This window comes from Saccharomycodes ludwigii, chromosome I, assembly GCF_020623625.1.
Source record: "Saccharomycodes ludwigii strain NBRC 1722 chromosome I, whole genome shotgun sequence".
Taxonomy (NCBI): domain Eukaryota; kingdom Fungi; phylum Ascomycota; class Saccharomycetes; order Saccharomycodales; family Saccharomycodaceae; genus Saccharomycodes; species Saccharomycodes ludwigii.
In genome coordinates this window covers 2,159,587-2,187,500 of record NC_060200.1, presented here as the reverse complement: position 1 = coordinate 2,187,500, position 27,914 = coordinate 2,159,587, and the positions used below count along the sequence as shown (strand labels likewise).

At 33.2% G+C, this 27,914-nt stretch overlaps 10 protein-coding genes across 10 annotated transcripts in view; 7 read left to right on the top strand and 3 right to left on the bottom strand.

Moving 5' to 3' along the window:
- Nucleotides 1–360, top strand: part of PFA4 (palmitoyltransferase PFA4) — a gene marked incomplete at both ends in the record, with an annotated part of 1,149 nt that extends 789 nt beyond the window's left edge. Inside the window, one exon of the mRNA XM_046079930.1 lies at nucleotides 1–360. This exon is cut by the window's left edge and continues 789 nt beyond it. Coding sequence (XP_045937238.1) covers nucleotides 1–360 — 360 coding nt within the window.
- Nucleotides 361–753: 393 nt separating this feature from the next.
- On the bottom strand, nucleotides 754–5,700 carry SIN3 (transcriptional regulator SIN3; the record flags this gene model as incomplete). The annotated part of the gene is made up of 1 exon (XM_046079929.1): nucleotides 754–5,700. The coding sequence occupies one exon, from the start codon at nucleotides 5,698–5,700 to the stop codon at nucleotides 754–756; it is 4,947 nt and encodes a 1,648-aa protein (XP_045937237.1).
- A 943-nt stretch (nucleotides 5,701–6,643) lies between these two features.
- On the top strand, nucleotides 6,644–7,027 carry RPB11 (DNA-directed RNA polymerase II core subunit RPB11; the record flags this gene model as incomplete). Its single annotated transcript, XM_046079928.1, has 1 exon — nucleotides 6,644–7,027. The coding sequence occupies one exon, from the start codon at nucleotides 6,644–6,646 to the stop codon at nucleotides 7,025–7,027; it is 384 nt and encodes a 127-aa protein (XP_045937236.1).
- Nucleotides 7,028–7,312: 285 nt separating this feature from the next.
- CDC5 (polo kinase CDC5) lies at nucleotides 7,313–9,442 on the bottom strand (the record flags this gene model as incomplete). The annotated part of the gene is made up of 1 exon (XM_046079927.1): nucleotides 7,313–9,442. One exon carries the CDS (start codon nucleotides 9,440–9,442, stop codon nucleotides 7,313–7,315), a length of 2,130 nt encoding a protein of 709 aa, XP_045937235.1.
- Nucleotides 9,443–11,133: 1,691 nt separating this feature from the next.
- TOP1 (DNA topoisomerase 1) lies at nucleotides 11,134–14,203 on the top strand (the record flags this gene model as incomplete). Its single annotated transcript, XM_046079926.1, has 2 exons — nucleotides 11,134–11,167; nucleotides 12,216–14,203. Exon 2 carries the CDS (start codon nucleotides 12,602–12,604, stop codon nucleotides 14,201–14,203), a length of 1,602 nt encoding a protein of 533 aa, XP_045937234.1. The 5' UTR covers nucleotides 11,134–11,167; nucleotides 12,216–12,601.
- A 1,768-nt stretch (nucleotides 14,204–15,971) lies between these two features.
- Nucleotides 15,972–21,929, top strand: SCDLUD_000930 (uncharacterized protein; the record flags this gene model as incomplete). Its single annotated transcript, XM_046076810.1, has 1 exon — nucleotides 15,972–21,929. One exon carries the CDS (start codon nucleotides 15,972–15,974, stop codon nucleotides 21,927–21,929), a length of 5,958 nt encoding a protein of 1,985 aa, XP_045937233.1.
- A 923-nt stretch (nucleotides 21,930–22,852) lies between these two features.
- Nucleotides 22,853–23,329, top strand: MIX17 (Mix17p; the record flags this gene model as incomplete). Its single annotated transcript, XM_046079915.1, has 1 exon — nucleotides 22,853–23,329. One exon carries the CDS (start codon nucleotides 22,853–22,855, stop codon nucleotides 23,327–23,329), a length of 477 nt encoding a protein of 158 aa, XP_045937232.1.
- A 922-nt stretch (nucleotides 23,330–24,251) lies between these two features.
- Nucleotides 24,252–25,388, top strand: AIM34 (Aim34p; the record flags this gene model as incomplete). The annotated part of the gene is made up of 1 exon (XM_046079914.1): nucleotides 24,252–25,388. The coding sequence occupies one exon, from the start codon at nucleotides 24,252–24,254 to the stop codon at nucleotides 25,386–25,388; it is 1,137 nt and encodes a 378-aa protein (XP_045937231.1).
- Nucleotides 25,389–25,648: 260 nt separating this feature from the next.
- Nucleotides 25,649–26,359, bottom strand: COQ10 (ubiquinone-binding protein COQ10; the record flags this gene model as incomplete). The annotated part of the gene is made up of 1 exon (XM_046079913.1): nucleotides 25,649–26,359. The coding sequence occupies one exon, from the start codon at nucleotides 26,357–26,359 to the stop codon at nucleotides 25,649–25,651; it is 711 nt and encodes a 236-aa protein (XP_045937230.1).
- A 454-nt stretch (nucleotides 26,360–26,813) lies between these two features.
- MDM12 (ERMES complex subunit MDM12) lies at nucleotides 26,814–27,827 on the top strand (the record flags this gene model as incomplete). Its single annotated transcript, XM_046079912.1, has 1 exon — nucleotides 26,814–27,827. The coding sequence occupies one exon, from the start codon at nucleotides 26,814–26,816 to the stop codon at nucleotides 27,825–27,827; it is 1,014 nt and encodes a 337-aa protein (XP_045937229.1).
- Nucleotides 27,828–27,914: the final 87 nt, after the last annotated feature.

Here is a 27,914-nt window from a genome sequence, read left to right as displayed (position 1 = left end):
AACCCTTGGTCTAATGCAATAGAGTTTTTGGGGCCGATATATATTTGGTTATCACCCGTAGGCGTGCCTAATGGTGATGGTATGCACTTTAAGAAAAATGATTTATCTGCGTATGAGGCTACATCTTCTATATGTGATAAACTACTTTCCTTACCGTGGCCACCTGACGGCAATGCCACTATCGCTGAAACGGCCGCTGTGGATGGCTTTGAGCTCTTTGAATCCGCTCATAATCAAGAGGAGGACGACGAGCCTGTGAATAAAAGAGGAAATAATAATAATAGTAATGCTAGAAAAAACTGGGAAAATTCATGGGGGGAAAATTTGGCCGGGTTTGGTGTGGACACCGAAGAAGAATGAATAATTTGATACGATAGATGTACAAACGGGTAAACATAATAGCATAATAAAGTTGTAGGCCATTTAATAAGATTGGATTTAGGTTGTATACTTGGTAATGATGCACGGAGTGGGAGAATAAATAAAAAAAAAAAAAAAAAAATATATATATATATATATATGTATTACATATATTGTAAAGCGTCTGGGGGCTTACTATTCCAAGAGACGGAACTACTAAAATAACTAAGATAATCGAAGTAATACATTAAAATAACTTACTTAGGTAATATAATTACATACATAAATAATGATAAATAAAGGAATGATAATAATAAAATAAAAAATTTAGAATTGAATTAATAATAACAATAATAATAACAATAAAAAAAGGAAAAGGAAAAGGAAAAGGAATCAATCGCCACCAGCACCGGTATTGCCAATTGACTTCACATTCTGAATCTCATTTTCAACTGAGTCACTTTTTTCTTTGTTAATATTTCTTTTCCAACCAGCGGAGCTATTTAACACGGCCTCTAATCTCTTAGTAGTCTCTTGTTTCTTAGATTTCTGTTCTCCCTTGATCACTGGGTATTTGTTTATGGCCTTTCTGGAAAATACATCTTGTGAACCTGGTTCAATATCCAATTTGTAGTCTGATTTGCTAATGTTAATGCTCACATTTGAATAAGAAACACCCTGTACTGAGTGTATATCAACACTTTCCTTATTGAAATCACCAGATTGATCTTGAAGTGGCGATTCGCTACCTTCTGATGTGTCTTCTGCTGGATCTTCAAGCATCCTATCGAATAACGGTGGCGATATTTTTTCTTGGGAAACACCTTCAGTGGGGTGCGATAAAGAATAGCTTGTAATATAGTACCTCCATTGCTCTTCTGACGAAGAGTTGCTAGATATCGTCAAATCGTCGATAGCAACAAATTGAATACAAATATGCTTGTTGTCTCGATTATATCCAATGCGAAACATATTTTCTGTTGGTGTCATATGCGATCTAACCTGCAAACGATACAAAATTTGATCTTTACAAGTTGTATCTAAATTCAACCTGTCTTTCTCAAACAATTCCATGATTTTAATTGTTTTGGAATCGCTGGTTAAAACTTGGGCATGTTTTACTAACCCTTGAATAACTTTATCAATCGTATACAATTTAAAGGCCTTATTCCTATACGATTGACGCAAACTCTCCTCAAACCATTGGTTTTCAATCGTACCTTCAATTAATTTTCGAGAAAACTCCAACAGTTTTTGGTACGCACTATCAGAATTGAAATCTAAACCCATTTCTTTTAATTGAGTAGATATTAAATTCAAATCTTTAGCATATTCTACCACTTTCCTACTTTTTATTTCTTTGGTGACTTGTTTATCCAACTTTTTAACTTCATATAGTCTTTGATATATGGTTGTTAAGAAACGGATAAATACGTAATTATTTGTGTTACCAAACATGTTAAAATTCTTTCTATTTTTAACAAACCCACTAGTATTTGCTTCTTCCACTAAGGGTCCTAAAATCCACGGCTTGCCAGCTTCTCGTTTCAAAAGCTCCTCTTCAATATGACCTTCACTTTCTTGTGCTGCGGTTGTATTCACAAAAGGGGATGATACAGCATTTGCAGATACGGAATCATCATCGTTAGTATTTACCCTTTTATTCTTATTCTTTTGAAGAACTTCCCTAAAGGTTAAATTAGAGCTATCATGAGCTGTTGCTGATATTTTTGGTCGCTTGCCGTTTTCATTTTGAATTTCATCAGCAGTGCCATCTTCATCTTCGATTTCAAACCCCTTGTTTATGAGTATCTTATTCATTTCATGGTAAGGACAGTCAAAGAAAACATGGAAAAACCATTTGAAGAATTTTTGCAACTTTTCTTTATCAGGATTAGAATAAGTGGATGTGTGAGAAATGAAAACATACACTAAATATAAAATATCCAATAAAACATCAAAATCCTTGATATCATAATCTAGTTGGCTCTTGGGAGTCGGTGTTAAGGGATGTATCCTTTTATCCTTGTCTTTATTACCGCCAATACCTCCATGATGATAATGATGATGATGGTGGTGGTGGCCTGGTCCGCTATTTTGGTCAACTTTGATAGAACTGATTTCAGAAACTAGCTGCTTAACTGTTAAAAGTTTCTTATCAGTTTGTTTAAAAGTTAACCCTAAATGATCTAATGACTTGAAGAAAACTTTTTGTTCCATCTCCCTCCAAACTTTATTCCACTCTCTTTGTGCTCTTCTCCACTCCTCATCTTTTTGTTTCAACCTTTTCAAAATAATTGGAACAGAAAGAGCTGGATTGTTGTGTAAGGCATCAATAATCTCCCAGCCTCTATCTTTGTCATAAACTTTTCTAATAACTTTTTTATATATAGTTAGCGAGGTATGGCCCAAACCTGGCGGTAATCTAAAGGCTTTTTTCTCTTCAGGAGTCATAGCAGCAATTCTATTAGCAATAGTTTCCAAAGTTTGAATTGATCTTAAATTTGCTTCAATGTAAAAATCATATTCATGTCTTTCTTCTTCTATTCTGAAAAGTGTTTCCTCATACTGATTTTTACGATGTGCTATAAATCCAGAATCTTCAGAAGCCCAAACTGGATGCCCAACCCACTCATCGTTTAAAATTTCCCAACACATGGAATCTCTACCGGAACAGGGCACAAATGTATCTGTTTTAGGTAATTTCTTATAACTAGGGCCACACGCCTCGCACAAATCTAAGTCTAATTTATGTTTTTCATGGACAATATTTTCTATATGTTTTGGATATTCTTCATACCCAACAAAGATTTTAAACCAGTTGAACAATTCAGAATTCTCACCTATATAATATTGGACTTTAATTACTAAATCGTGCTTGCTAATTAAATCTTGGGTATATAAATTCAAAATCTTCAAAAATTCAGTATAAATCTGCTTATTACCAATGAATTTCTTGACTTTTTCAAAAAATGTTGCCTCTTCACCCAAATTTATCTCACTTTCTATAGGCTCAATAGGCTCGGGTATAACAGGCACTAAGCTTGGATCTAGATCGATTTCTGGTCGAGGTGCTATAACTTCTTCATACATTGGCTGTTGTTTCTGTTGTAGTTGTAGTTGTTGTTTCTGTTGTTGATTATCTATCAATATGTCACTTCTTAGATCAGAAACAGGAATTTCATCATTAGATATACCTTGTGTGGCAATATGGGATGATAAAAACGGTTGTTGTTGTTTTTCTACTAAATCAGATTGTACTTTCATATTATCCATCGGATAGCTGCCCTGTTGTTGTGTTATTAAAGCGCTTTCGTGGACTTTGCCAGGCGGAGAAAAATTACCAATTGGTGGTAAATGTTGCTGTGGTTGTTTTTGCTGCTGCTGCTGCTGCTGCTGCTGTTGTTGTTGTTGTTGTTGTTGTTGTTGTTGTTGTTGTTGTTGTTGTTGTTGTTGTTGTTGTTGTTGTTGTTGTTGTTGTTGTTGTTGCTGCTGCTGTTGTGTATCATATTGAATATTATTTTGATAATAATATCCATTGCTGCCGTTCTGGTGAGAATCAATAACAGCAGTACCAGGTTGACTTTGATAAGCGTTCTGTTCAACAGTATGTATTTGCTGTTCTTGTTGTATTGGCGATTCAGGTAAAAATTTTTTAAAATCCTCCAACAAATCTGGCGCAGACTGAAATAACAAAGTAACTTGTCCATAAACTTCGTTAATGGGTTTTTGCTCCCTTTGATAGGTTTGCAAAATTTCCAAAAAACTCTTATAGATTTCGGGCTGATTAGCAAATCTAGTTTTGATTTTATTAACATAGTTAATCGCATGACTGAATTCTACATCACCACCTCCAGTACCAGTTGTAGTTGCAGTAGTTACGTCAGCATCAGTAGTGACAACAGGCGAAACAGTACCAACGGAAGCACTATTCACAGGATTGATACCTACCACTTGTTGTTGTTGTTGCTGCTGTTGTTGTTGTTGTTGTTGCTGCTGTTGCTGTTGCTGTTGTTGCTGTTGTTGTTGTTGCTGCTGTTGCTGTTGCTGTTGTTGCTGTTGCTGTTGCTGTTGTTGCTGTTGCTGTTGCTGTTGTTGCTGTTGTGTTTGTTTATTGATATCCAAAGCTTGAATTGGTTGATTGGAGGTAACTTCACTAGTATTACCACTACTCTTATCATTAACAATGGCAGCGACATTGGTATTAGCACCACTAACAGCGGGATAGTTATCATTATTATTATAATGATGAACCGCCCCCTCAGGATTGAATGGAGTAATAACTCTTATTGGTTCATTGATATCAGAGGAACATTCTATTTTATAACCGCGTGGCAAAAAAGTGTTGAAGCCTTGAACCAAATTAGGATATCCATTAAACAAAGTAGAGACCCTTTCAATGACACCCGGTGTATCAATAGTTTGGGCTTTGAACTCCTTCATAATATCCAAAAAGGAAGTATAAACATCAGTTCTATCACTAAATTGTGTTTTGACCTGTTCTAAGTATGATAAAGCATCTTTAACATTTAAAGATCTATTAGCGTTATTGGGGACACCATTATCATTAGAATCAGCATTAATGTTAGACGAAATGGAAGTAGCAGCAGGGTCGGAATTGTTAATATTAGGCTTGGGCGCGATGGTGGCACCGTTTAAATTTATATTGTGTTGTTGTTTATGAGGTTCAGATATTCCTCCTCTGATTGTATTCGCCGTGCTCGTTGTGGATGTCGAGGGCAACGTATGATCCATATAGGTGTTCAAAATAGAGGGCCTTGGCAAGCTATTTTGAACTGAGGGCAAAATTATGTTACTATTACTATTACTACTATTATTATTGTTGTTATTATTGTTGTTGTTGCTGCTATTATTATTATCATTATTGTTATTATTATTATTATTGCTACTAATACTACCACTACCACTACCACTACTATTATTAGTAGTGGTATTATTAGTATTAGATGGGGTAATATTAAGAGAGGCGCTATGGGCTGTCGACTCGACACGATTGACGTTGCTAGTGGCAGTCAAATTAGTATCAGTAGAGGAATTAGTATTATTATCTTCTGGTGCAGTGATAGAAGGTAAAGAATAAAAAGGTTTTTGGGCAGGCGGCAAATTACCTGTTTTATTATTAGTACTAGTGTTGGCGTTGGTAGAAACCGGATGAAATGTATGTTGAAAACTAGTACCATTGATAGAATTATGACCAATATCTAAAGATGAAGTTGGCGGTAATAATATATGAGGCATAAATTGTTTTTTAGTATTGTTAATGGAACCACCACCATTAATGCTATTAGTATTGCTGTTGTTATTGTTATTATTATTCATATTCAGAGAAAAATTATTTATATAGTCCTTATTATTATTATTATTATTATTATTGTTGTTGTTGTTGTTGTTGTTGTTGTTGTTGTTGTTGTTGTTGTTGTTTTTTTTTTTTAATTGAGCTTAATATCGTTCAGCAAACGTATATCCTTAAAAAAAGAGAAAAACAATGAATATAACAATTACTTGGTGATTTATTTTGTTATTATTGGATTTGAATATTAGAGCTGTAAGTGTTTTTGAATTAATAATTCTAGTTTCCACTTTTTTTGATTTGTTTTTAATTAAATACAACTTTGACCTTTTTTCTTTTCTTTTTTTTTCTCTAAACAAAAACACTTAATCAATCGTAAAAAAAAAAGAAAAAAGAAAGAAAAAAAAAAGAAAAAGGAAAAATAGAGTAAACAAATAAACAAAAGGTAAAGTTGAGTAAAAGTAAACCAACCAAAATTATAATCTCGAAATAGCCCTTTTTTATTTGGTCAATTATTCCAAAAGTGAATTACAAAGATAAAATTGTTGAAGAAAAAAAAAAAAAAAGGAATACCTGCTATTTATTATTATGATTTAAAGCACAATTGAAAGCATAGAAAACAATGCATGAGCACACGGGTCATTTATCTACCGGTAACCCGGTCTTACATGCAATGTCCGGGTGTCTAAATATTAAAAGAGTGCGGGTAATCTATCAATAGTCTTAACTATTGCATTTATTTTACCCGGGTATAATATATTGGCATATTACTAAACCTGCCCTCATGTCAAACAAACAGGCTTTTTTTTTTTTTTTTTTTTTTTTTTAATCTATTTTCTGAATATCGTTAGCCTTATTATTTCTAAACTTTGGATCAAAGAAAATGAAAAATAACAAAAACCCTCCACACTAGCTTTAACTTTATCATCATTTCTAAATAACCAGCCATAAACTCATCCACAATTACAAAATATGAATGCTCCAGATAGATTTGAATTATTTTTGTTACCAGATGGTGTGCCTAAATTACAAATAGAACCGGATACAAAAGCACCAAACGCCATTGTGATAACGTTTGAAAAGGAAGATCATACCTTAGGTAATTTAATAAGAGCTCAGTTACTAGAGGACAAAGGTGTTTTATTTGCTGCTTACAAAGTAGAGCATCCGCTATTCGCTAGGTTTAAAATGAGAATACAAACCGTTGAAGGGTATGATCCTAAAGATGCTTTACAAAATGCCTGTAATAGTATTATTGGCCAATTATCTCATTTACAATCTAGTTTCGAAACAGAGTGGAATTTACAAACCTTAGCTTCTGATGAAGGCACTCTGGCTACCAACATTAACGTATGAGTTCAAAGTCTTTTAAAACATCCTAAATTAGCATACTGTTGAACGTCTAAATATGTGTTTTATGTGTTTTATGTGTTAAAAGAAAAAAGAAAAAAGAAAAAAGAAAAAGGAAAAAAGAAAAGAGAAAAAAGAAAAAAGAAATAATAAGGATTAAAACTTTATATTACACTTTTTTTTGTGTGTATTTATATCATTCTACTAATATTATACTATACCATATATATATATATATATATATATATAAATATGCTTGCATGTGTGTATTTTTTTTCTTAATTTATTCATTTACTGTTGACTCCTAGAAACTACCATAGCCTTTTGTTTTAAACCTTCTTTCATTAGTTCCACCTTTTCTTTTATATTAATATCTGGGTGTTTTGGAACTGACCCGTATTTCAACAATTTTACAGTTTCATATGTTGTATTTTCTCGTTCTGGCGATATATACGTTATTAGGTTACCACTTTCTGATACAACAAACTTATGGTGATCCTTAAAATTAAATTGAAATGTACCATCACTCAATTCAAACATGACATACTGATTATATCTTGTATATCTTCTCAAAAAAACATCTTCGGTGTGGTAAAGTTCTCTAATAAAGGTGGACACCCGGCTTAAATTGGTTTTCATATATTTAGAGAAAAAATTAACCACTTCCAAATGTTTATGGAATTCCACATGTCTATCAGCCAACGAATAATGCGTAGCTACCCAACCGTCCTTCTCATCTGAATTAATATACCAAAATTCTTCTGCATCAGCCAATCTCAATACCGTACAGCCATTGTTAAAAAGAACACCGATATCGTCTGTAGATAGTTGGTATGAAAACCCATGTTTATTAGAATAATCAACCCATTTGGTAACAATAATAGGGTGTTTTAACCTTTCGTCGTGTAAATCATCACTAGAAGTTAGATGCACCAGATTTTTTTCAGCTTCGCATTTTAGTAACCCGTTCAACGTCATATGACACTCGCTGGCCAATATTCTTAGCGATAAATCAGAGTTAATATGATTAGTAGAGGCTGAAACCAAATTACTTCTGATCATAATCTGTCTAGCCTTATTTATTCTGGCATCTCTTGCCAACGAATTCAACCTCCGTTGTGTTTCAATATCAACAACCTCCTTATATTTCGTCTTAGTATCACCTGGTGATAAGCAGTGTGGTAGAATATAAAGATTATTGTCATATTTATTGATATTGTCGCCAGTTTCGCTAGCGGATGCGGATAAATGTACTGGCGACTCTCTAGCTCTATTGTGTGTTAGAATTCCGGCTTTAGCCATGCAATTTTTAAAATTATTCAACGACTCGGTTGGATCTAAATGCTTATCATATAACGGAACCTTATCCATGACATCTTTTTCAATTGCTGCTGGGAAAAAACCTCTAAACCATACCGAGTCCATTATTTCATTCAAAGATGGCCTCTCCAATGGGTTAATCGCCAATATATCTTTGATCAAAAGTTCAGCTTCGGAGGTAATAGGTCTATCATCAGGGAAATAGTAGTCTCCAGTCTTAATTCTCTGATATATTTTGTTAACATCTTTGGATTGAAATGGAGGTTTCCCTATCAACATGGCATAAATCATTATACCAATTGACCATATATCAACCTCAAAAGAATGCCCGGTATGCTTCCCTGTCAGAACTTCTGGTGCTATATAATTTGGAGTACCGCAAACTGTATATTTACGTTCTCTCTCACTCGATAGAACAGCTGCTAGACCAAAATCTCCAATTTTCAAATTATACTCGCTATCAAAAAAGATATTACCTAATTTTAAATCTCTGTGGATAACTCTTCTACTATGCATATATTTAACACCACCGACTATTTGTGTCGTAAAATAACGGGCTTCTGGTTCGGTAATGACCTTCCTTTTCTTTAATAAATCCATCAAGGACCCATTAGGACATATTTCTAATAGTATATAAACGTTAACGTCATCTTCAAAGCAATCAATAAATTGGACTATGTTTGGATGCCTCATACTTTTATGGATCTGTATTTCAGATAACAATTTTCTTTTGGTTTTATCTGACTTAATAGACAACTTGGCCACGGTCTTAGCTGCAAATATTTTACCATTATCATCCTTCATTTGGAAACAACGTGCAAAACCACCCTCTCCTAAGAATGGACCTCTGTGGTAATCTCTGCCTTTCATTTTAATTAGCGATGGCGGTGTTTTACATAACGAGGATAATTTTTCTTTCTTTTTCTTTTGAGCGGGCTGGCGATGTTGCTCTAAATGATGATCTGACCTTTTATTACTATGTTGTTGAGTATGATAATTTTCTTTGCCAATGTTATTTTTGATTGGAGTTCTGACATTATTAGAGCGGGTATTTAGCTGCTTATCATTGACTATTTGCAATGGTGGTTGTTGTTGAGACATTTTTTCTTTTTCTTTGTGGCACCTTTGAATAGCCGTGGTATCTTTCTTTTTTTGAAAAATTATTTCTTTTAGCACGTAATTATGAAGATAGGATGCTAATCACTGAATAGTATCAAAAGGAGTAAGTCTAAAAGCAAAATAATAAAATAAAAGAATAATTATACCTATGACTTCTGTTGTAATGACAATGTGTTTACCAAATGAATTGTGTTTTTATAAGTATTTTGAAAATTTTGTGTCACTTTTTTAGTCTTTTAAAAAGGCAAGGCGAAAATATAATAATAATAATAATACTAAAAAAAAAAAAAAAAATGACAAAAGTAAAGCAATCTGTTTGCTTTTTGTGGTAAAGGAATTAAACAAATTAAACAGAAAAACAAAAGTAAATCAATAAAGACTTTCAGAGGAAAATATATTGTATGTAAATCTATCAAAATATATTTTTTCTGACTTTTTAATAAAAAAAATGAGGTAAGTTAATATTCACCTATAATTCTCGGATACCAATTTTTTCTTTTTTTATTTTAAAATAAAATAAAATAAAATAAAATAAAAAAATTCCTGTCTTTAAGACAATTTATGAAAATGACTTTTTTAAAATTTCAAACTTCCCTTTGCAATGTAGTTGACTGGTGGGGTTTTTGTATATTCTTTAATTTCTTTTAATAGGTGACTAAATAAAATAAACGTATTTTTATCATTCAACCCAATTCGATTAAAAGTATCGATAAAACAGAATAAAAAAAAAAAAAAAAATAAAAAAAAATTAAATTAAATTAGCAATAAAACAAAAACAAAATATATAATGTTTTTTCTTTTATATGGTACAATAATAACTTAATTTATATCCTTTTTAAAAACTAATTCACTATAATTTTTTTTTCAATGTTTTTGTTTTTTTTGTTTATATTTTTTCTTACTTGGGATCTCAGAAGAAGAAGAAAAAAAAAAAAAATTGTAAATTACTCTTTTAGAACTTAGTATTGTGCATATTCTGCAAAGTTTCTGTGATGGAAATAAAAAAAGTAAATAAATAAATAAATAAATAAAGTTTGTTATTCGAGTAAATAAAGTAATTTTTCTTTATTTTTGTTTTCATTTTTGCCAAATCCGGAAATGGATTTTATGCGCAAAACGCAAAACGCAAAACGCAAAAAAAAAAAAAAAAAAAAAAAAAAAAAAAAGCGTAAAAGGAAATGGCAAACAAACTTTTTTTTTTAACGTGCTTGTTGATATCATTTATTTTTCTTTTTTGTTTTTCCATGTTTGGTGACTTTGTAAACACAAATCACAAAAAATAATCTAGTAATACTATCCAATATACTTTTTAATATTGTCCTACTGCTATAAACAATATGAGAATAATGCAAAAACTGATAGTATCAAATCTTGGATTTCGACTCATATCAGGACGAAAAACAGTCTTAGAAGAATATATATACAAAGTTGGTATTTGTGTGACTTACCGAAACATTAAAAAAGTCTAATGATAACGACAATAACAATAAAGTTTCTTTTCAAGTTGCATAGTGTATTTATTCCATTATTTTCATTTTAATCCTACAGATATTAGAAATAGCTCAAAAAACTCGGTAATTATAAACAGGTTATACTAATCCTCCTCTTTTATTGAATATTACTACTGAGGAGTGCAAATACCTATCCATAATACTAGGATATAATAGTATGACATGGCCCTTAGAATTTTTTATATTTTTCAGACTTGTGTTAACCGTTACTTAAGTCTTCTTCCTTTTTTGGTACCTAAAGGGGAGGGACTATAGGAGGTAATAGTTTATATAAATAAGTGGCAGAAATGTTCGAGATTATAGCTATATAGCGTTTTCTTAACTTTTTAATATTTTTCAGGAAAAAAAAAAAGATCTATCTATATATATATGAATTAAGACGCGTAATTGAAAAAAAAAAAAAATGAATGCTGAACGCGTAACGATTTACTACTACGTTAAAATATACAAGAGCACCAAATTTATAATTTTTTTTTTCTTTTTTTTTTTTTTTTTTTTTTTTTTTTTCTTTCCTTTTTTTTTCTTTCTTTTCTTTTTTCTTTTTTCTTTTTCTTCTTTTTTTTTTTTTCTTCCTTTTTTTTAGTGTCGTAATGTCCTTAAGTAAAGCATCTAAAAACAAACAAACAAAAAAAATCCAAACTTAATATATATGACTGTGAAAATAAAGGGTTATTCGGACGACGAAGATGATATTCCATTATCCCAAAGATTTAGTGGTAATGACGTTATTGGAAAAAAAAGAACAAATGTTACTGATAATAAAATAAAAGATGAAGAGGATATTCCTTTGAAAAAAAGAAAAATACGTAAAGGACTAAAATTTGAAAAAGAGGAGGATGAATTTCCTGATAATGCCTCTATTTCTGAAATAACCGCCGCTAAGAAAAGATTAAGGACTAAAAAAAGTATAAAAGAAGAGAATGTCAATTCTACCCCTAAAATAACTAGCGTCAGAACGAGATCCAAAACAAAAAATGAAACCAAAGTAGAAAATAATACAATTGACGAAGAAATAGCCACAAACAAAAAAAGAAGTAAACCAAAAAAAGAGTCTAGCAAAAAGAAAAAGGTAAAAGCAGAGACTGCTAAAAATACTAATACTATAACTAGAAATAAAAAAAAGAATGAGCCTAAAGATAGACTTGTTAAAAAAGAAGAAGAGAAAGGGAAACAACAAAAACAAAAGAAGGACAGAACGAAAAAAGAGGATGAAGCGGAAGATGGCGTAGAAGGGAAAGAAGAAGAAAAAGAAGAAGAAGAAGAAGAAGAAGAAGAAGAAGAAGAAGAAGAAGAAGAAACTGATGCTGTACTTTATAAATGGTGGGAGACTGATAACAATGATGACACAATTAAGTGGAAAACTTTAAAACACAACGGTGTTATTTTTCCTCCCGAATATGAACCCTTGCCATCACACGTTAAACTTTATTATAACGGAAAACCTGTTGACCTGCCCCCACAAGCTGAAGAAGTGGCAGGATTTTATGCTGCTTTATTAGAAACTGATCATGGCAAGAATCCTACCTTCCAGAAGAATTTTTTCCATGATTTTAAAGAAGTGCTAGAGGAGAACGGTGGGACCAAGAATGGCGTTAACATTGAAAAATTTGAAAAATGTGATTTTAGTAAAATGTATGATTATTTTGAATTAAAAAAACAAGAAAGAAAAAGCTTGACTTCTCAAGAAAAGAAACAACAGAGATTAGAAAAAGAAAAATTTGAAGAACCTTACAAATATTGCTATTTGGATGAAAGAAAAGAACAGGTTGGCAATTTCCGTATTGAACCACCTGGGTTATTCAGAGGTCGCGGTGCCCATCCTAAAACCGGTAAATTGAAAAGAAGGGTTTACCCAGAAGAAGTTGTATTAAACTTGGATAAGGATGCCCCCATTCCTGAACCGCCAGCTGGACACAAATGGGGGGAGGTTAGACACGATAATACCGTTCAATGGTTAGCTATGTGGCGGGAAAATATTTCTAATTCTTTCAAGTATGTTAGATTTGCTGCAAACTCCTCTTTGAAAGGCATGAGCGATTACAAGAAATTTGAGAAGGCCCGTGAATTAAAAAAACATATTGACGTAATTAGAAAGGATTATAAAAAAAATTTAAAAAGCAAAGTTATGCTGGAAAGACAGATGGCAGTTGCCACCTATTTAATCGATGTATTTGCCTTAAGAGCTGGTGGTGAAAAATCAGAAGATGAAGCGGATACTGTTGGTTGCTGTTCGTTGAGATACGAACACGTTACGTTGAAGCCACCACAAACCGTCATATTTGACTTTTTGGGTAAGGATAGTATTAGATACTACCAGGAAGTTGAAGTTGATAAACAGGTTTTTAAAAGCCTAGCAATTTTTAAGCGTGCACCAAAGAAACCTGGTGATCAATTGTTTGATAGATTGGATCCATCGATTTTGAATAAACACTTGCAAAATTATATGCCTGGGTTAACGGCCAAAGTTTTTCGTACTTACAATGCTTCAAAAACTATGCAAGATCAATTGGATCTAATCCCAAATGAGGGCACTGTGGCTGAAAAAGTATTGAAATATAATGCTGCTAATAGGGCAGTTGCCATTTTATGTAATCATCAACGTTCTGTTTCCAAGGGCCACGAGGCTTCAGTGCAAAAGGCAACTGACAAAATTGCAGAGTTAGAATGGCAAAAAATTAGATATAAAAAGGCCATATTACAGTTGGATAAAGAAGAATTAAGTAAGAATCCTAAATACTTTGAAGAAATTAGTGATTTAACAAAAGAGCAACAGGCAGCAATACACAAACGAGTTATTGAACGTGAACGTGAAAAGTGGAATAAAAAATTTATTAGGGAAAATGAAAAATTGAAATTTGAGGGCCAAGATCCATTACCAGAAGAGCAACTAAAAGAATGGTTAAATCGTACTGATGAATTAGAAAAACAGCTTGCTCACGAATTAGAAACTGATGAAATTGAAGTTAGAGCCACTTTACTAGATGTAGATAAATTAAAGGCTCAAATAGAAAAACTGGAAAATAGAATTAAAATAAGTACCATTCAATTGAAGGATAAGGAAGATAATTCGCAAGTTGCTTTAGGTACCTCTAAGATTAACTATATTGATCCAAGATTATCGGTAGTGTTTTGTAAAAAGTATGATGTTCCAATTGAAAAAATCTTTACAAAGACTTTACGAGAAAAATTTAAATGGGCTATTGAATCCGTAGATGAAGAATGGAGATTTTAGTTTTTTTTTTTTTTTCCTTTTTTTTTAGTTCGACATTGGCGTGCCCATATAATTGTATAATCAGTTGTATATTTGTATTTTTATGTAAGGGGGGGAAAAAAAGAAAAAAAAAAAAATTAATTAATTAATTGACAGCAATCTGGCGAAGTTTTGTATTTTTTTGAGGGAGCGCACACAAATTAATCAAAAGTAACGCAAAGCTATGTTAATATATATGTTCAACTATGATTTTTCAGGATTTTATTTTCACTTTTATTTTCACTTTTACTTTTACTTTTACTTTTAAAGCTTAACTAAATACAAATAATAATAACGACAACAAAATAAATAATGAGTCTAATAGTAGAGATCTAAAAGACTTTAATACTGTACCAAAATGAATAAAACAAGGGAGAAAGAAAAGGAAAAAAAAAAAAAAAAAAAAAAATACTAAATAGCACATAGGAAGCATGATGAGGATAAACAGAAGAGTCAATATGGGAACAGGCTGATGGCTAATATATGTATCATTCATTTTTTTAAACTTTGATTTTAAGAAGCTAGTATTTCGTAACAAAGTGTTTTTACATTTTGTGGTCGATACATATATATTTAGGTGGAAATTTAAATTTAAATCTATGTGCTATTTGCCTTTTTATGTGTTGATCTATTGTTATAGAAGATGCTATTATTTAACCAACTCTGAATTAAAATCATGAGATTTTAGTGAATAAACACTTTTGATATTTGCAGAACCTTTTTTGGTACTTATCTGATTGTTTTTATTATATTTTTGAACACAGTTCTATTAAATTCAACTTTACATGTTTATTAAGTTTAAAATATCCCCTTTATGGTATTTTATTTTATTTTTTAATTTTTTTTTTTTTTTTTTTTTTTTTTTGGGGTTGATTATTTTATCTTGTGAATTAAGTATTTTTTCAGTAAAGTAGTAACCCTAGATTTGGTAGGTTTGCATTCTTCAATCCAGCTATCATTAATGTCTGCTCTCGCCTATGCATTGTTTGAGATACTTGCCAATTCTTTTTTTTTTTTTTTTTTTTTTTTTTTTTTTTTTTTTTTTTTTTTTTTTTTTAGTGAGGTCAAGAAATGATTATGTCTACCTACATAATCCTTGACCACTCTTCCCGCTCCCATCCTCCAGTTTCCAAATCGAGACACCAATGGAAAATAAAAATAACAAAAAATCTACAATAGTTTTAGGTGTTCCCTAACAATGATAAAATTATATTCGATTTGTTTACAATATTTTTGGGGAAAATATGGCACCTGGTAATACCAAACAACAAGTATAAACAATGTAACTTTTATTGCGGATAGTTTGTGATTATATTTTGTGTACTGTTGTTATTAACATTGTACGTGAATCATTTCCCTAAATTTAAATTGAATTGAAAGAGTTGGTTTACGAAGAAGTTAATAATGGAATGTTTGTATTCGTAAAAGAACAGTTTAAAATTAATCATGTTACTATTTACATTAAAACATTTTGGAATGCAGCCTGTTTTACCCAAAACTACTGGATGATAATCGGAAAGCCAAAGACAATTAAGAGATAGAGAGGGTAGGAAAAAAAAAATATATATATATATATAAACATATAGTTGTTTTTATATATTTATATTTTTGACTTTACAATTTTTATTTCTGTCTTACTGTTCCATTATTCCATTTTCATTGTTATCAGTAGTATCATAAATCCTAACATCAAAAACATACTCATTTTTATTCCGCTTAACTAAAAATATAACTAACAAAGGGATTACAAATGTATCGAAAAAAAAAGGGACTTTTTTTTAATATGTTTTTACACTTACTATTTGTTTTATTAATAACCTGCACTAATGCAACATCTGAAATTCTGGCAATTACCTTTTCAGATTTAAGTTTTTCCCCCCAAGGAGCCAAATATCCAGAAGAAAGCTGGACTGCAACCTTTAATTTTGCTATTGATGCTGGTATCCCCATTGATATTGGCGACTACTTCACAGTGTCAATGCCGCACATTTACAGGTTAAAGATTGGTGATGATGAAGGTTCATTTGACGTTAGATTGTCTGACGGAACTAATGCCTTCCGCTGTTATGCCTATCAGCAAGCAGCTTATCTATATGAAGACACTATTTTAGCTTGCGAATCGTACAACTCATTTACCTCCGCCAATATGGTTACTGGTAGTATTTCTGTTTCTTTAATTTTTAGCAATGGAGATTCCTATTACAAATATGAACTGCAAAACGCCAATTTTTTTCAAGCAGATACTCCTCAGAATGTTCTATTTGGTGATGAATTATCCGCCAATATTACCTTTGATTCTTTAGGTGAAAATAACGAAATGTATTATTTTGCTCGTACTACCACCTATGGCACTTTAGAATCGTATACTTTGGGCCATGCATGTCGAAACGGTTACATTTTGGGTGGCACTGAAATTTTAACGTATGATATCAACAACGAAAATAATGGTATCGATTGTGATAATTCCCAGGTTGGCTTGACTAGTAATTTTAATGATTGGTTATTTCCCATTGACTACCTTGAGGTTGATTATGATTGTGGCAATAATATTATAGAGATTACTGTTGGACCATTGGATAATGGTGTTCGTATTTGGGCCAACAATTTACAAAAATTGCCAAACGAAAATAACACCATTCATAATAGATATTCTATTTTGTACACTTGCACAGATACCATTGCTAGCACTCAATACATCATCAACACAGCTACTGATCAGATTATTCTTATCACCCAGGATTTAAATACTGGGTCTGCCTCGATTATTACAAAGACTGCGGAATTAACTACAACTATAACCACACCTGGTTCCCTTTCCTATACCACTACTTATGCTACCAATGTTTGGACTAGTACCGGTACAGATGGGGTTCCTACCACGTCAACCATAATCTATGTGGAAACGCCAGAAGCTAGTGGAACTACAACAACTACTGGGCCATGGACTGGTACATACACTAGTACGTACTCTACAAGTGTGTATACAACAACTGGCACAGACGGGGTTCCTACCACTTCAACCATAATCTATGTGGAAACGCCAGAAGCTAGTGGAACTACAACAACTACTGGACCATGGACTGGTACATACACTAGTACGTACTCTACAAGTGTGTATACAACAACTGGCACAGACGGGGTTCCTACCACGTCAACCATAATCTATGTGGAAACGCCAGAAGCTAGTGGAACTACAACAACTACTGGGCCATGGACTGGTACATACACTAGTACGTATTCTACAAGTATATTCACTAATACCGGCACAGACGGGGTTCCTACCACGTCAACCATAATCTATGTGGAAACACCAGAAGCTAGTAGAACTACAACAACTACTGGGCCATGGACTGGTACATACACTAGTACGTACTCTACAAGTGCATATACAACAACTGGCACAGATGGGGTTCCTACCACTTCAACCATAATCTATGTGGAAACGCCAGAAGCTAGTGAAACTACAACAACTACTGGATCATGGACTGGTACATACACTAGTACGTACTCTACAAGTGTATATACAACAACTGGCACAGATGGGGTTCCTACCACGTCAACCATAATCTATGTGGAAACGCCAGAAGCTAGTGGAACTACAACAACTACTGGGCCATGGACTGGTACATACACTAGTACGTACTCTACAAGTGTGTATACAACAACTGGCACAGACGGGGTTCCTACCACTTCAACCATAATCTATGTGGAAACGCCAGAAGCTAGTGGAACTACAACAACTACTGGGCCATGGACTGGTACATACACTAGTACGTACTCTACAAGTGTATATACAACAACTGGCACAGATGGGGTTCCTACCACGTCAACCATAATCTATGTGGAAACGCCAGAAGCTAGTGGAACTACAACAACTACTGGACCATGGACTGGTACATACACTAGTACGTATTCTACAAGTATATTCACTAATACCGGCACAGACGGGGTTCCTACCACGTCAACCATAATCTATGTGGAAACGCCAGAAGCTAGTAGAACTACAACAACTACTGGGCCATGGACTGGTACATACACTAGTACGTACTCTACAAGTGTGTATACAACAACTGGCACAGATGGGGTTCCTACCACTTCAACCATAATCTATGTGGAAACGCCAGAAGCTAGTAGAACTACAACAACTACTGGGCCATGGACTGGTACATACACCAGTACGTACTCTACAAGTGCATATACAACAACTGGCACAGATGGGGTTCCTACCACGTCAACCATAATCTATGTGGAAACGCCAGAAGCTAGTAGAACTACAACAACTACTGGGCCATGGACTGGTACATACACCAGTACGTACTCTACAAGTGCATATACAACAACTGGCACAGATGGGGTTCCTACCACTTCAACCATAATCTATGTGGAAACGCCAGAAGCTAGTAGAACTACAACAACTACTGGGCCATGGACTGGTACATACACCAGTACGTACTCTACAAGTGCATATACAACAACTGGCACAGATGGGGTTCCTACCACTTCAACCATAATCTATGTGGAAACGCCAGAAGCTAATGGAACTACAACAACTACTGGACCATGGACTGGTACATACACTAGTACGTACTCTACAAGTGTATATACAACAACTGGCACAGATGGGGTTCCTACCACTTCAACCATAATCTATGTGGAAACGCCAGAAGCTAGTAGAACTACAACAACTACTGGGCCATGGACTGGTACATACACTAGTACGTATTCTACAAGTATATTCACTAATACCGGCACAGACGGGGTTCCTACCACGTCAACCATAATCTATGTGGAAACGCCAGAAGCTAGTGGAACTACAACAACTACTGGGCCATGGACTGGTACATACACTAGTACGTACTCTACAAGTGTATATACAACAACTGGCACAGATGGGGTTCCTACCACGTCAACCATAATCTATGTGGAAACGCCAGAAGCTAGTGGAACTACAACAACTACTGGGCCATGGACTGGTACATACACTAGTACGTATTCTACAAGTATATTCACTAATACCGGCACAGACGGGGTTCCTACCACGTCAACCATAATCTATGTGGAAACGCCAGAAGCTAGTGGAACTACAACAACTACTGGGCCATGGACTGGTACATACACTAGTACGTACTCTACAAGTGTATATACAACAACTGGCACAGATGGGGTTCCTACCACGTCAACCATAATCTATGTGGAAACGCCAGAAGCTAGTGGAACTACAACAACTACTGGACCATGGACTGGTACATACACTAGTACGTATTCTACAAGTATATTCACTAATACCGGCACAGACGGGGTTCCTACCACGTCAACCATAATCTATGTGGAAACGCCAGAAGCTAGTAGAACTACAACAACTACTGGGCCATGGACTGGTACATACACTAGTACGTACTCTACAAGTGTGTATACAACAACTGGCACAGACGGGGTTCCTACCACTTCAACCATAATCTATGTGGAAACGCCAGAAGCTAGTGGAACTACAACAACTACTGGGCCATGGACTGGTACATACACCAGTACGTACTCTACAAGTGCATATACAACAACTGGCACAGATGGGGTTCCTACCACGTCAACCATAATCTATGTGGAAACGCCAGAAGCTAGTGGAACTACAACAACTACTGGATCATGGACTGGTACATACACTAGTACGTATTCTACAAGTATATTCACAAATACCGGCACAGACGGGGTTCCTACCACGTCAACCATAATCTATGTGGAAACACCAGAAGCTAGTAGAACTACAACAACTACTGGGCCATGGACTGGTACATACACTAGTACGTACTCTACAAGTGTATATACAACAACTGGCACAGACGGGGTTCCTACCACTTCAACCATAATCTATGTGGAAACGCCAGAAGCTAGTGGAACTACAACAACTACTGGGCCATGGACTGGTACATACACTAGTACGTATTCTACAAGTATATTCACTAATACCGGTACAGACGGGGTTCCTACCACGTCAACCATAATCTATGTGGAAACGCCAGAAGCTAATGGAACTACAACAACTACTGGACCATGGACTGGTACATACACTAGTACGTACTCTACAAGTGTATATACAACAACTGGCACAGATGGGGTTCCTACCACGTCAACCATAATCTATGTGGAAACGCCAGAAGCTAGTGGAACTACAACAACTACTGGACCATGGACTGGTACATACACTAGTACGTACTCTACAAGTGTGTATACAACAACTGGCACAGACGGGGTTCCTACCACGTCAACCATAATCTATGTGGAAACGCCAGAAGCTAGTGGAACTAAAACAACTACTGGACCATGGACTGGTACATACACTAGTACGTATTCTACAAGTATATTCACAAATACCGGCACAGACGGGGTTCCTACCACGTCAACCATAATCTATGTGGAAACACCAGAAGCTAGTAGAACTACAACAACTACTGGGCCATGGACTGGTACATACACCAGTACGTACTCTACAAGTGCATATACAACAACTGGCACAGATGGGGTTCCTACCACGTCAACCATAATCTATGTGGAAACGCCAGAAGCTAGTGGAACTACAACAACTACTGGGCCATGGACTGGTACATACACTAGTACGTACTCTACAAGTGTGTATACAACAACTGGCACAGACGGGGTTCCTACCACTTCAACCATAATCTATGTGGAAACGCCAGAAGCTAGTGGAACTACAACAACTACTGGGCCATGGACTGGTACATACACTAGTACGTACTCTACAAGTGCATATACAACAACTGGCACAGACGGGGTTCCTACCACGTCAACCATAATCTATGTGGAAACACCGGTTTTTGGTTATTTTAACAGTACCACTAATATTTTATCAAGCACATTATCTTTTAAATTATCCGATGTTGTTTCATCTATTATGTATTTTTCTTCTTCTACTATCACTTCACTTGTTTCCTTGTCATCTCCTGAATTTGCTACATCCTCTGATACTACTTTATATACTAGTTCCATTTCAATAATTCCCACTATGACCGCTACATTCGGTACTCGCACATCTTCTAGTATATCAAATGCCAATACAGTTACTTTTTTGCCATCTACATTATCAAATGTTTTCATTGATACAACAGATTCTACTGTTATCTCAAATACATATCCTGTTAATTTTTCAACATTAAACACGTTGGACACAGATAATAACACTACTACTATCGATAATGTTATCAGTAAAAGTACCTGCTCTACTATGAATATTTATCCTTCTGTTGGTTCTGATGATCTTACGGTTTCTACCGAAGCAAATAAATATTCTACTTTTTGTGGTGGTGACTGTACTAAAATACAAAACACTTCAATGGTTTTTGTTCCTGAAATTTCAACCGTAACTAATACATTTTTTATTAGTGTTAGAAGCGCTAGTCTTAGCACCAGGGTTACGGAATACACGGGTACAGAAGGAGGTTTTGTTACTGGTATTTCATCTGATACTACTATTATTACAATTAGTAATGTCAGGTCAACTACCCAAGATGCTGCTACTAATACGAGTGCTTTTAAGATAGGAATATCAAGTGTTGACGCACAACATTCCTCAGCCACGGCTTCTGTTTTAAACCAGTATAGTACCTTCTCACTTTCCAGCTTTCAAGCTGATGCTAACAAGAACAATGCAAGCCTATACTTTTACGGTATTATTATCGTTTTTGTTTTTTTGTTTTAGAGGTAAATGTTTTATTTTATATGCTAAATTTTTTAAAACAATTTTTACGATATACTTTCCTTTTATCTTGTTATTTTTTAATTATATGCTATAAATAGGCAAGTAGGAACAGTTATACTTTTCTGTTTTTAGTATTAATATATTTATATTGTAACAAATAAGTTATTTGACATTTAGTAGTATGATGCTTACGCAGGTTTTGGGAAGTAGAATACAAGTCCAATAGCGGACTTTCGGTCTTTTAGCATTATCAACGTTTACAGAACTTATATGTTAAGTACGTATAGCGATATAATAATAATAATAACATTAGAGAAGTTTCTAGAACTTTTATTATCATTACTTGTGCTTTTTATTTTTTATTTTTGTTGATCCACGTATTCATTATATAAAAAAGTTGTACAGAGACAAGTTTTTTAGGCATGGTTAAACTTTTCCGAACTCGGCAATGTATAATAAATATTGCCATCTGGGCAGGGTAAGACTTACAGTAAAACGATAGAAAGAATAAATACCGTAGGCGATACCAAAGCTGTTTTTTATTTATTTATTTATTTATTTATTTTCTATTGCGCAAAAACGTGCAGTTCAATTTACTGTTATTAACGAATCACTCTTTTACTTTTTACCCGGTATTTTTTTTTTTTTTTTTTTTTCTGTGTATAAAACTATTTTTTTACCCAGATTGATTTTCAAACATATAAAAAGACGAAGGCAAAACAGAATGTAACAAGTCGGCTCAGCTTTGAGCAATCTTTCTTTTTACCTTTTCTCCTACTCTTTAAAAGTAAAGGTATCTTATATAATTGCATTGAATTTTTTTATCACTCAGACGATAGATTTTTGAATATAGACATATAATTATTCAAAAAAGAAAAAGAAAAGAAAGTCAAGAAAACACACATAAAAATATATATATAAAAATGGCTCGTTCAAGAGGTCGTTCTTCCAGACCAGTAGTTCAATCCCGTTCTGCTCATACTATGGCTGCTCCAACTCATTCAGCTTCTACCCCAGTTTCAACTCCAGCTCCAACTAGTACCCAGTACTCTCAACCAGCTGCTGTTTCACAACCAAAACAACCAGGCATGTTTGCCCAAATGGCCAGCACTGCTGCAGGTGTTGCTGTTGGGAGTGCCGTTGGACATACCATTGGTGCTGGTTTAACTGGTCTGTTTTCAGGATCTGGGTCTTCTGATGCTGCTGCTGCTGCTCAACAGGAGCAAGTTGCAGCTGCTCCTGCTCAGCAACAACAATTAGACCAACAAGTTGCTAGAAGCTGTGATGTCGATGCAAGAAACTTTACTCGTTGTTTAGAAGACAACCAAGGTAACATGCAGATTTGTGATTATTATTTACAGCAGTTGAAAGCCTGTCAAGAAGCTGCTCGCCAATACTGAACACATAGCATATTGTTGATTTTTGAGGATTTTAATTTTGGATTGGCTGTTAAAACTGAAGTAAAATAAAATAAAATAAGACAAAATGCAAAATTAAAAAAAAAAAAAAAAAAAAAAAAAAAAAAGTTATATATTTATTATACATTCTATATTATTATTCCTATGGCACACGTTACATTAATAATCGAAAGAAAAAAAAGTAAAGAAGGATAAAATGGATTCACATGTTTAATTTGAGTATATTATATTGTGACTAACTTTTATCTAATTATTTTGTTCTTTTTGCTTTTATCTGTAAATAAATTATATTTAATCTAGTTTTATTAAATTATCTTTGACGCATCAAGCGTGCAGTATGTTATAAATGATAGTACCATTTCTCTTGGTTGAAAAAGATGGCATAAGTGGCTTTTTATTCCGTTACTTAGACTTTACCCATTGTTGTTGTTAGTGCTTGAAGTTGAGTACTTATTTTCTTTAAAATGAGTTGTAAAAATTTTAAGGGCTGGGATACCTAAGAGACATGTAGTTCAATTACTGTTGATGTCTTTTTTTTTTCTTGTTTTTTTTTTCCTTGTTCGGATAAAATAGTATAATTTTTTTTTTTTAATTTATTTTTTTATACTGTCACATGATTATTTTCTTATAGCCAATTAAACTCTCCCGAACGCATAAATATGTATAAAGTTTCTTTTTTCCTTTTTTTCTTTTTTTCTGTTTTTCTTTTTTTCTTTTTTTTTTTCTTTTTTTATCTTTTTTTTATCTTTTTTTTATCTTTTTTTTCCCTTGGAATCTAACAAATGGAGAACTGGTTGGTTCCTCGTTCTATTAAAGTACCAATACTATACGTATACACTGTAATGTTATAAAACATAAAGTAAGATTAATAAATTGAGCTTTAAACGCCTAGCCGTACAAAAAGATGTCATTATCTCTAAGAAAAACTGCTGGTTCTACATTGACGTCGTCATGTTTGAAAAAAAGAAGGAGTGCAAGCCAACTTAGTGGCAGTATTGGTGTAAGATTTGTTCATAACACTAACAAACAAGATCATACTACCTTATTTAATACTTCTAATGATAAATATTCCAAGATGAGTTTAAAACATTTGAAAATCGAATGTAAAAATAGAGGGTTAAAAGTTTCTGGTAAGAAATCTGATTTAATTTCTCGCATTTCTGCTTTTGAGAGCTCTTCTATAACTAATAATCAAAGATCGTATTCTTTATCACATCATACCACTACTGCGGCTACTACTGTTTTTACTAATAATAAGATAAATAACAACTCTTTTATTTCTAAGAGGCCTAATAGCAGTACTAAAGTGCATCCTACTCAACAGAACATAAAATCCATTAATTGCGACAATGAAACTGTTAATAGCAACCATATTAACGGAAATCGACATCCAACTTTAAAAGACTACAACCGGGTTACTGTTCGCAATAACCTAAAGTCTACGAATAAAAAAATTAATGCTAGTAAGCTTCATAACAAGAAGGATATCAATAATAAAAACACCAATACTATTACCGACATTATTAATAACACAAACAAGAACATTTCCTCAAAGCACATTAAGTTAACTGGTAAGGGTGTTGACTCTGTAGAGTTTCCTAATATTCTGTCTTTGGAAGCAAATTTGCACAAAAACGAAGATAAACATATTTTGTATATGATACCTTTGACTAAGGAGGCTTCAATGAAGAAAGTTACACCATTTGAAAAAAGAGCTAACAATTCAGTTACTGCTAGTAAAAATGTTACACAGACACTTATAACTCCAGATATCGAAGGGGTTAAAGTTTTTACGGCAGAACAAGAAGAAACTACTTCTCTTCCAAAAGTTAAACAGGAACTTTCGACTATTTCTTATAAGGGTAAATTTATTAATGAAAAAAGGGAGGATGCTGACAATGACTATAAGAATGATAACTTCAGTGCATCATGTAAGGAATTAGAGCCAAGAGATAAAAGATTTTTTTTGGGAGTTTTAACTTCAGTTGTTGCTTGGTGGGGTCTCAAATGGTTTGAAGATGAAAATAAAACAAAAAACTAAAACTTTTAACACTTACAAAAATGTGTGTATGTTTTTTTTTTTTTTTTTTTTTTTTTTTTTTTTTTCCGACCCCGCCTTTGTCTTTATTTTTAGTTTATGATCAATATTTATTCAATGCCCTTTATTATTTTTATCTTTGATACCACTATTTAAGGTTTTATGCTGCTACTATATTTTATATTCATGAATTTCATTTATTTATCTGACACTATATAGTTAAACATTTCCAAATACGAGTTATTCAACAAACCTATTTTATTTTACAACTTTTTTGATCTTAAATGTTGTTGTTTTTGTACAAATCCAGCACGTTTACTAAAGGAATTCATAACCAATTCCGTAACACTTTTTGCAAATATAGAAGAAACACTATTATACAATCTTGAATGAAACTTAAATTTCAGTAATAATTCAACTTCGGAGGCATTAGTACGGGTAGGATGTGGCTTAATTGTCCATTTTGTATATAAAACATCAAATAAGCCATGTGTTAAAGATTCAGCAACAACGGTTTTCACCTCATCATTTTTTATGTTATTGTCGATCACAGTTTTATCATTACTATTAATATTGCAATTGCAAATTACCTTGCAAACAAATTTTTCATCATATTGCCTAAAACCAACACGCAAACCTGCTTCAATTGGTTTGTTGGTTTTAGGATCTCGTTTGTTAACAAATGATTCGACACAATATGGAATAAATTCTTGATATTTAGAAACTTCTGATACGACGTCATACATTATATTTACTGGTGCGATAACCGTTTTATTCAAAATATATTTTTGTTCAGGTATTGAAGCTGTAGCGGTGATATTGCCTAAACCAAAAATATGTCTTTTAACTTGATAGCCGGAAAAACATATTTGTGAATTGTTATAAAGCAGTGATGAAGTTGTCTTTGATTTAACTAAATTATAAAGTGTTGAATTACACCTTATTGTGACATTCCTTGATAAGATAATAGGCATGCTAAAGTACAAAATGAATGGGACCCTTGACTGAATATATTTTGTAAACTATGTTTAAGCAATTGAGTGTGCGTACTTGTTACAAATTATAACTCTTTTTATTAACGATTTTTCGGAGCACAAACAAAAATAAAAGACTTTTTAATGTTTTTATTTGTTGTAGTTGTGGAAATATGAATATAAATTTCTTTACCCGAATAAACTATTTGTAAAGTTGACCAAAAATATATATATATATAGTTTATACTGCAGACTTCTCTGAGGGGTCAAAGTTTTTTTTACCATTGCAATACGTACCTTTACATGTTTAAAGAGATATTGTCTGGTCTAGTAATCACTCAGATGTTCATCCCCCTCTAAGGAAAAAAGAACAGAAACTAAATAGGATATAAATAATTAATAATATATATATAAAGAAGATCTATCCTCTGCGAAACAAATAATAAATTTACAAATGTCTTTTGAAATAGATTGGTCCAAAATACAAAATCAAAAAAATATAAATGAAACAATAAAGTCATTTTTTAATACCCATTTATCTAATATAGAATTACCCAGCTACATTAAGAATTTACGAATCACTAATTTTGAGATCGGATCAATACCACCTTCTTTGGTTTTGAAACAAATAAGTGATCCTTTACCTCATTTTTATTATCCAGAGGATCCAAATCATAAAGAAGAACAAGGAGATACTGCAAAAGAAAAAACAGATCTTAATGGAAAAGATCCCCAGTCAAATAAGGACGATATCAATTCTTCTGCTTACCGCCATGAAAACGATAACCAACAAGGTTTTTTTGAAAAGAATGAAATGGATATACAATTTTTATTAGATGTAGAATATAAAGGCGATTTATTAATAGAAATAAGCGCGGAAGTGGTATTGAATTATCCAACTCAAGACTTTTTATCGTTGCCATTAAAATTGAGCGTTTCAAATATAGGCATTCATTCATTATGTTTAGTTGCATATTTAAAATCAAAGGGACAACTTTTTTTTTCATGTTTATGTGATGTGAGCGATGATGAACTGGATAACAATGCTATTAAGAACTCAGATGAGCTTACATATAATTATCAGCCTTCTATGGAGAGAATACAATTTATACGTAGAATGGATATATCTAGTGTGATAGGAGGTGGGGATGATGATAGTAACAATGGGACTACTAACGTTATGGATAGAAATTCCAAATCGGTGCCATATGCATCGTTACTAAATTCTTCAATTCCACCGAGTAGTAATCGCAATAATATAAATATTTCTAATAAAACATCTAGTGCTGATACAAATAATACCAACAAGAACAGAAATAGTGGTAACAGTGGCAATGATTTGCAGAATACTTATAACACTGGGATCCGTAACGTAAATGAGGTAGAAAATTTCATTTTAGAAAGCTTAAGGAATATAATACGCAAAGAAATATGCTGGCCCGGTTGGATAGATTTTGAGTTTGAATAAATTGAGATATTGCCTATTAGATATGTAAATGCCAAGTATATACTTTATTTTATACACTTTTTTATTTCTACTAAGTTTTAACGTTGG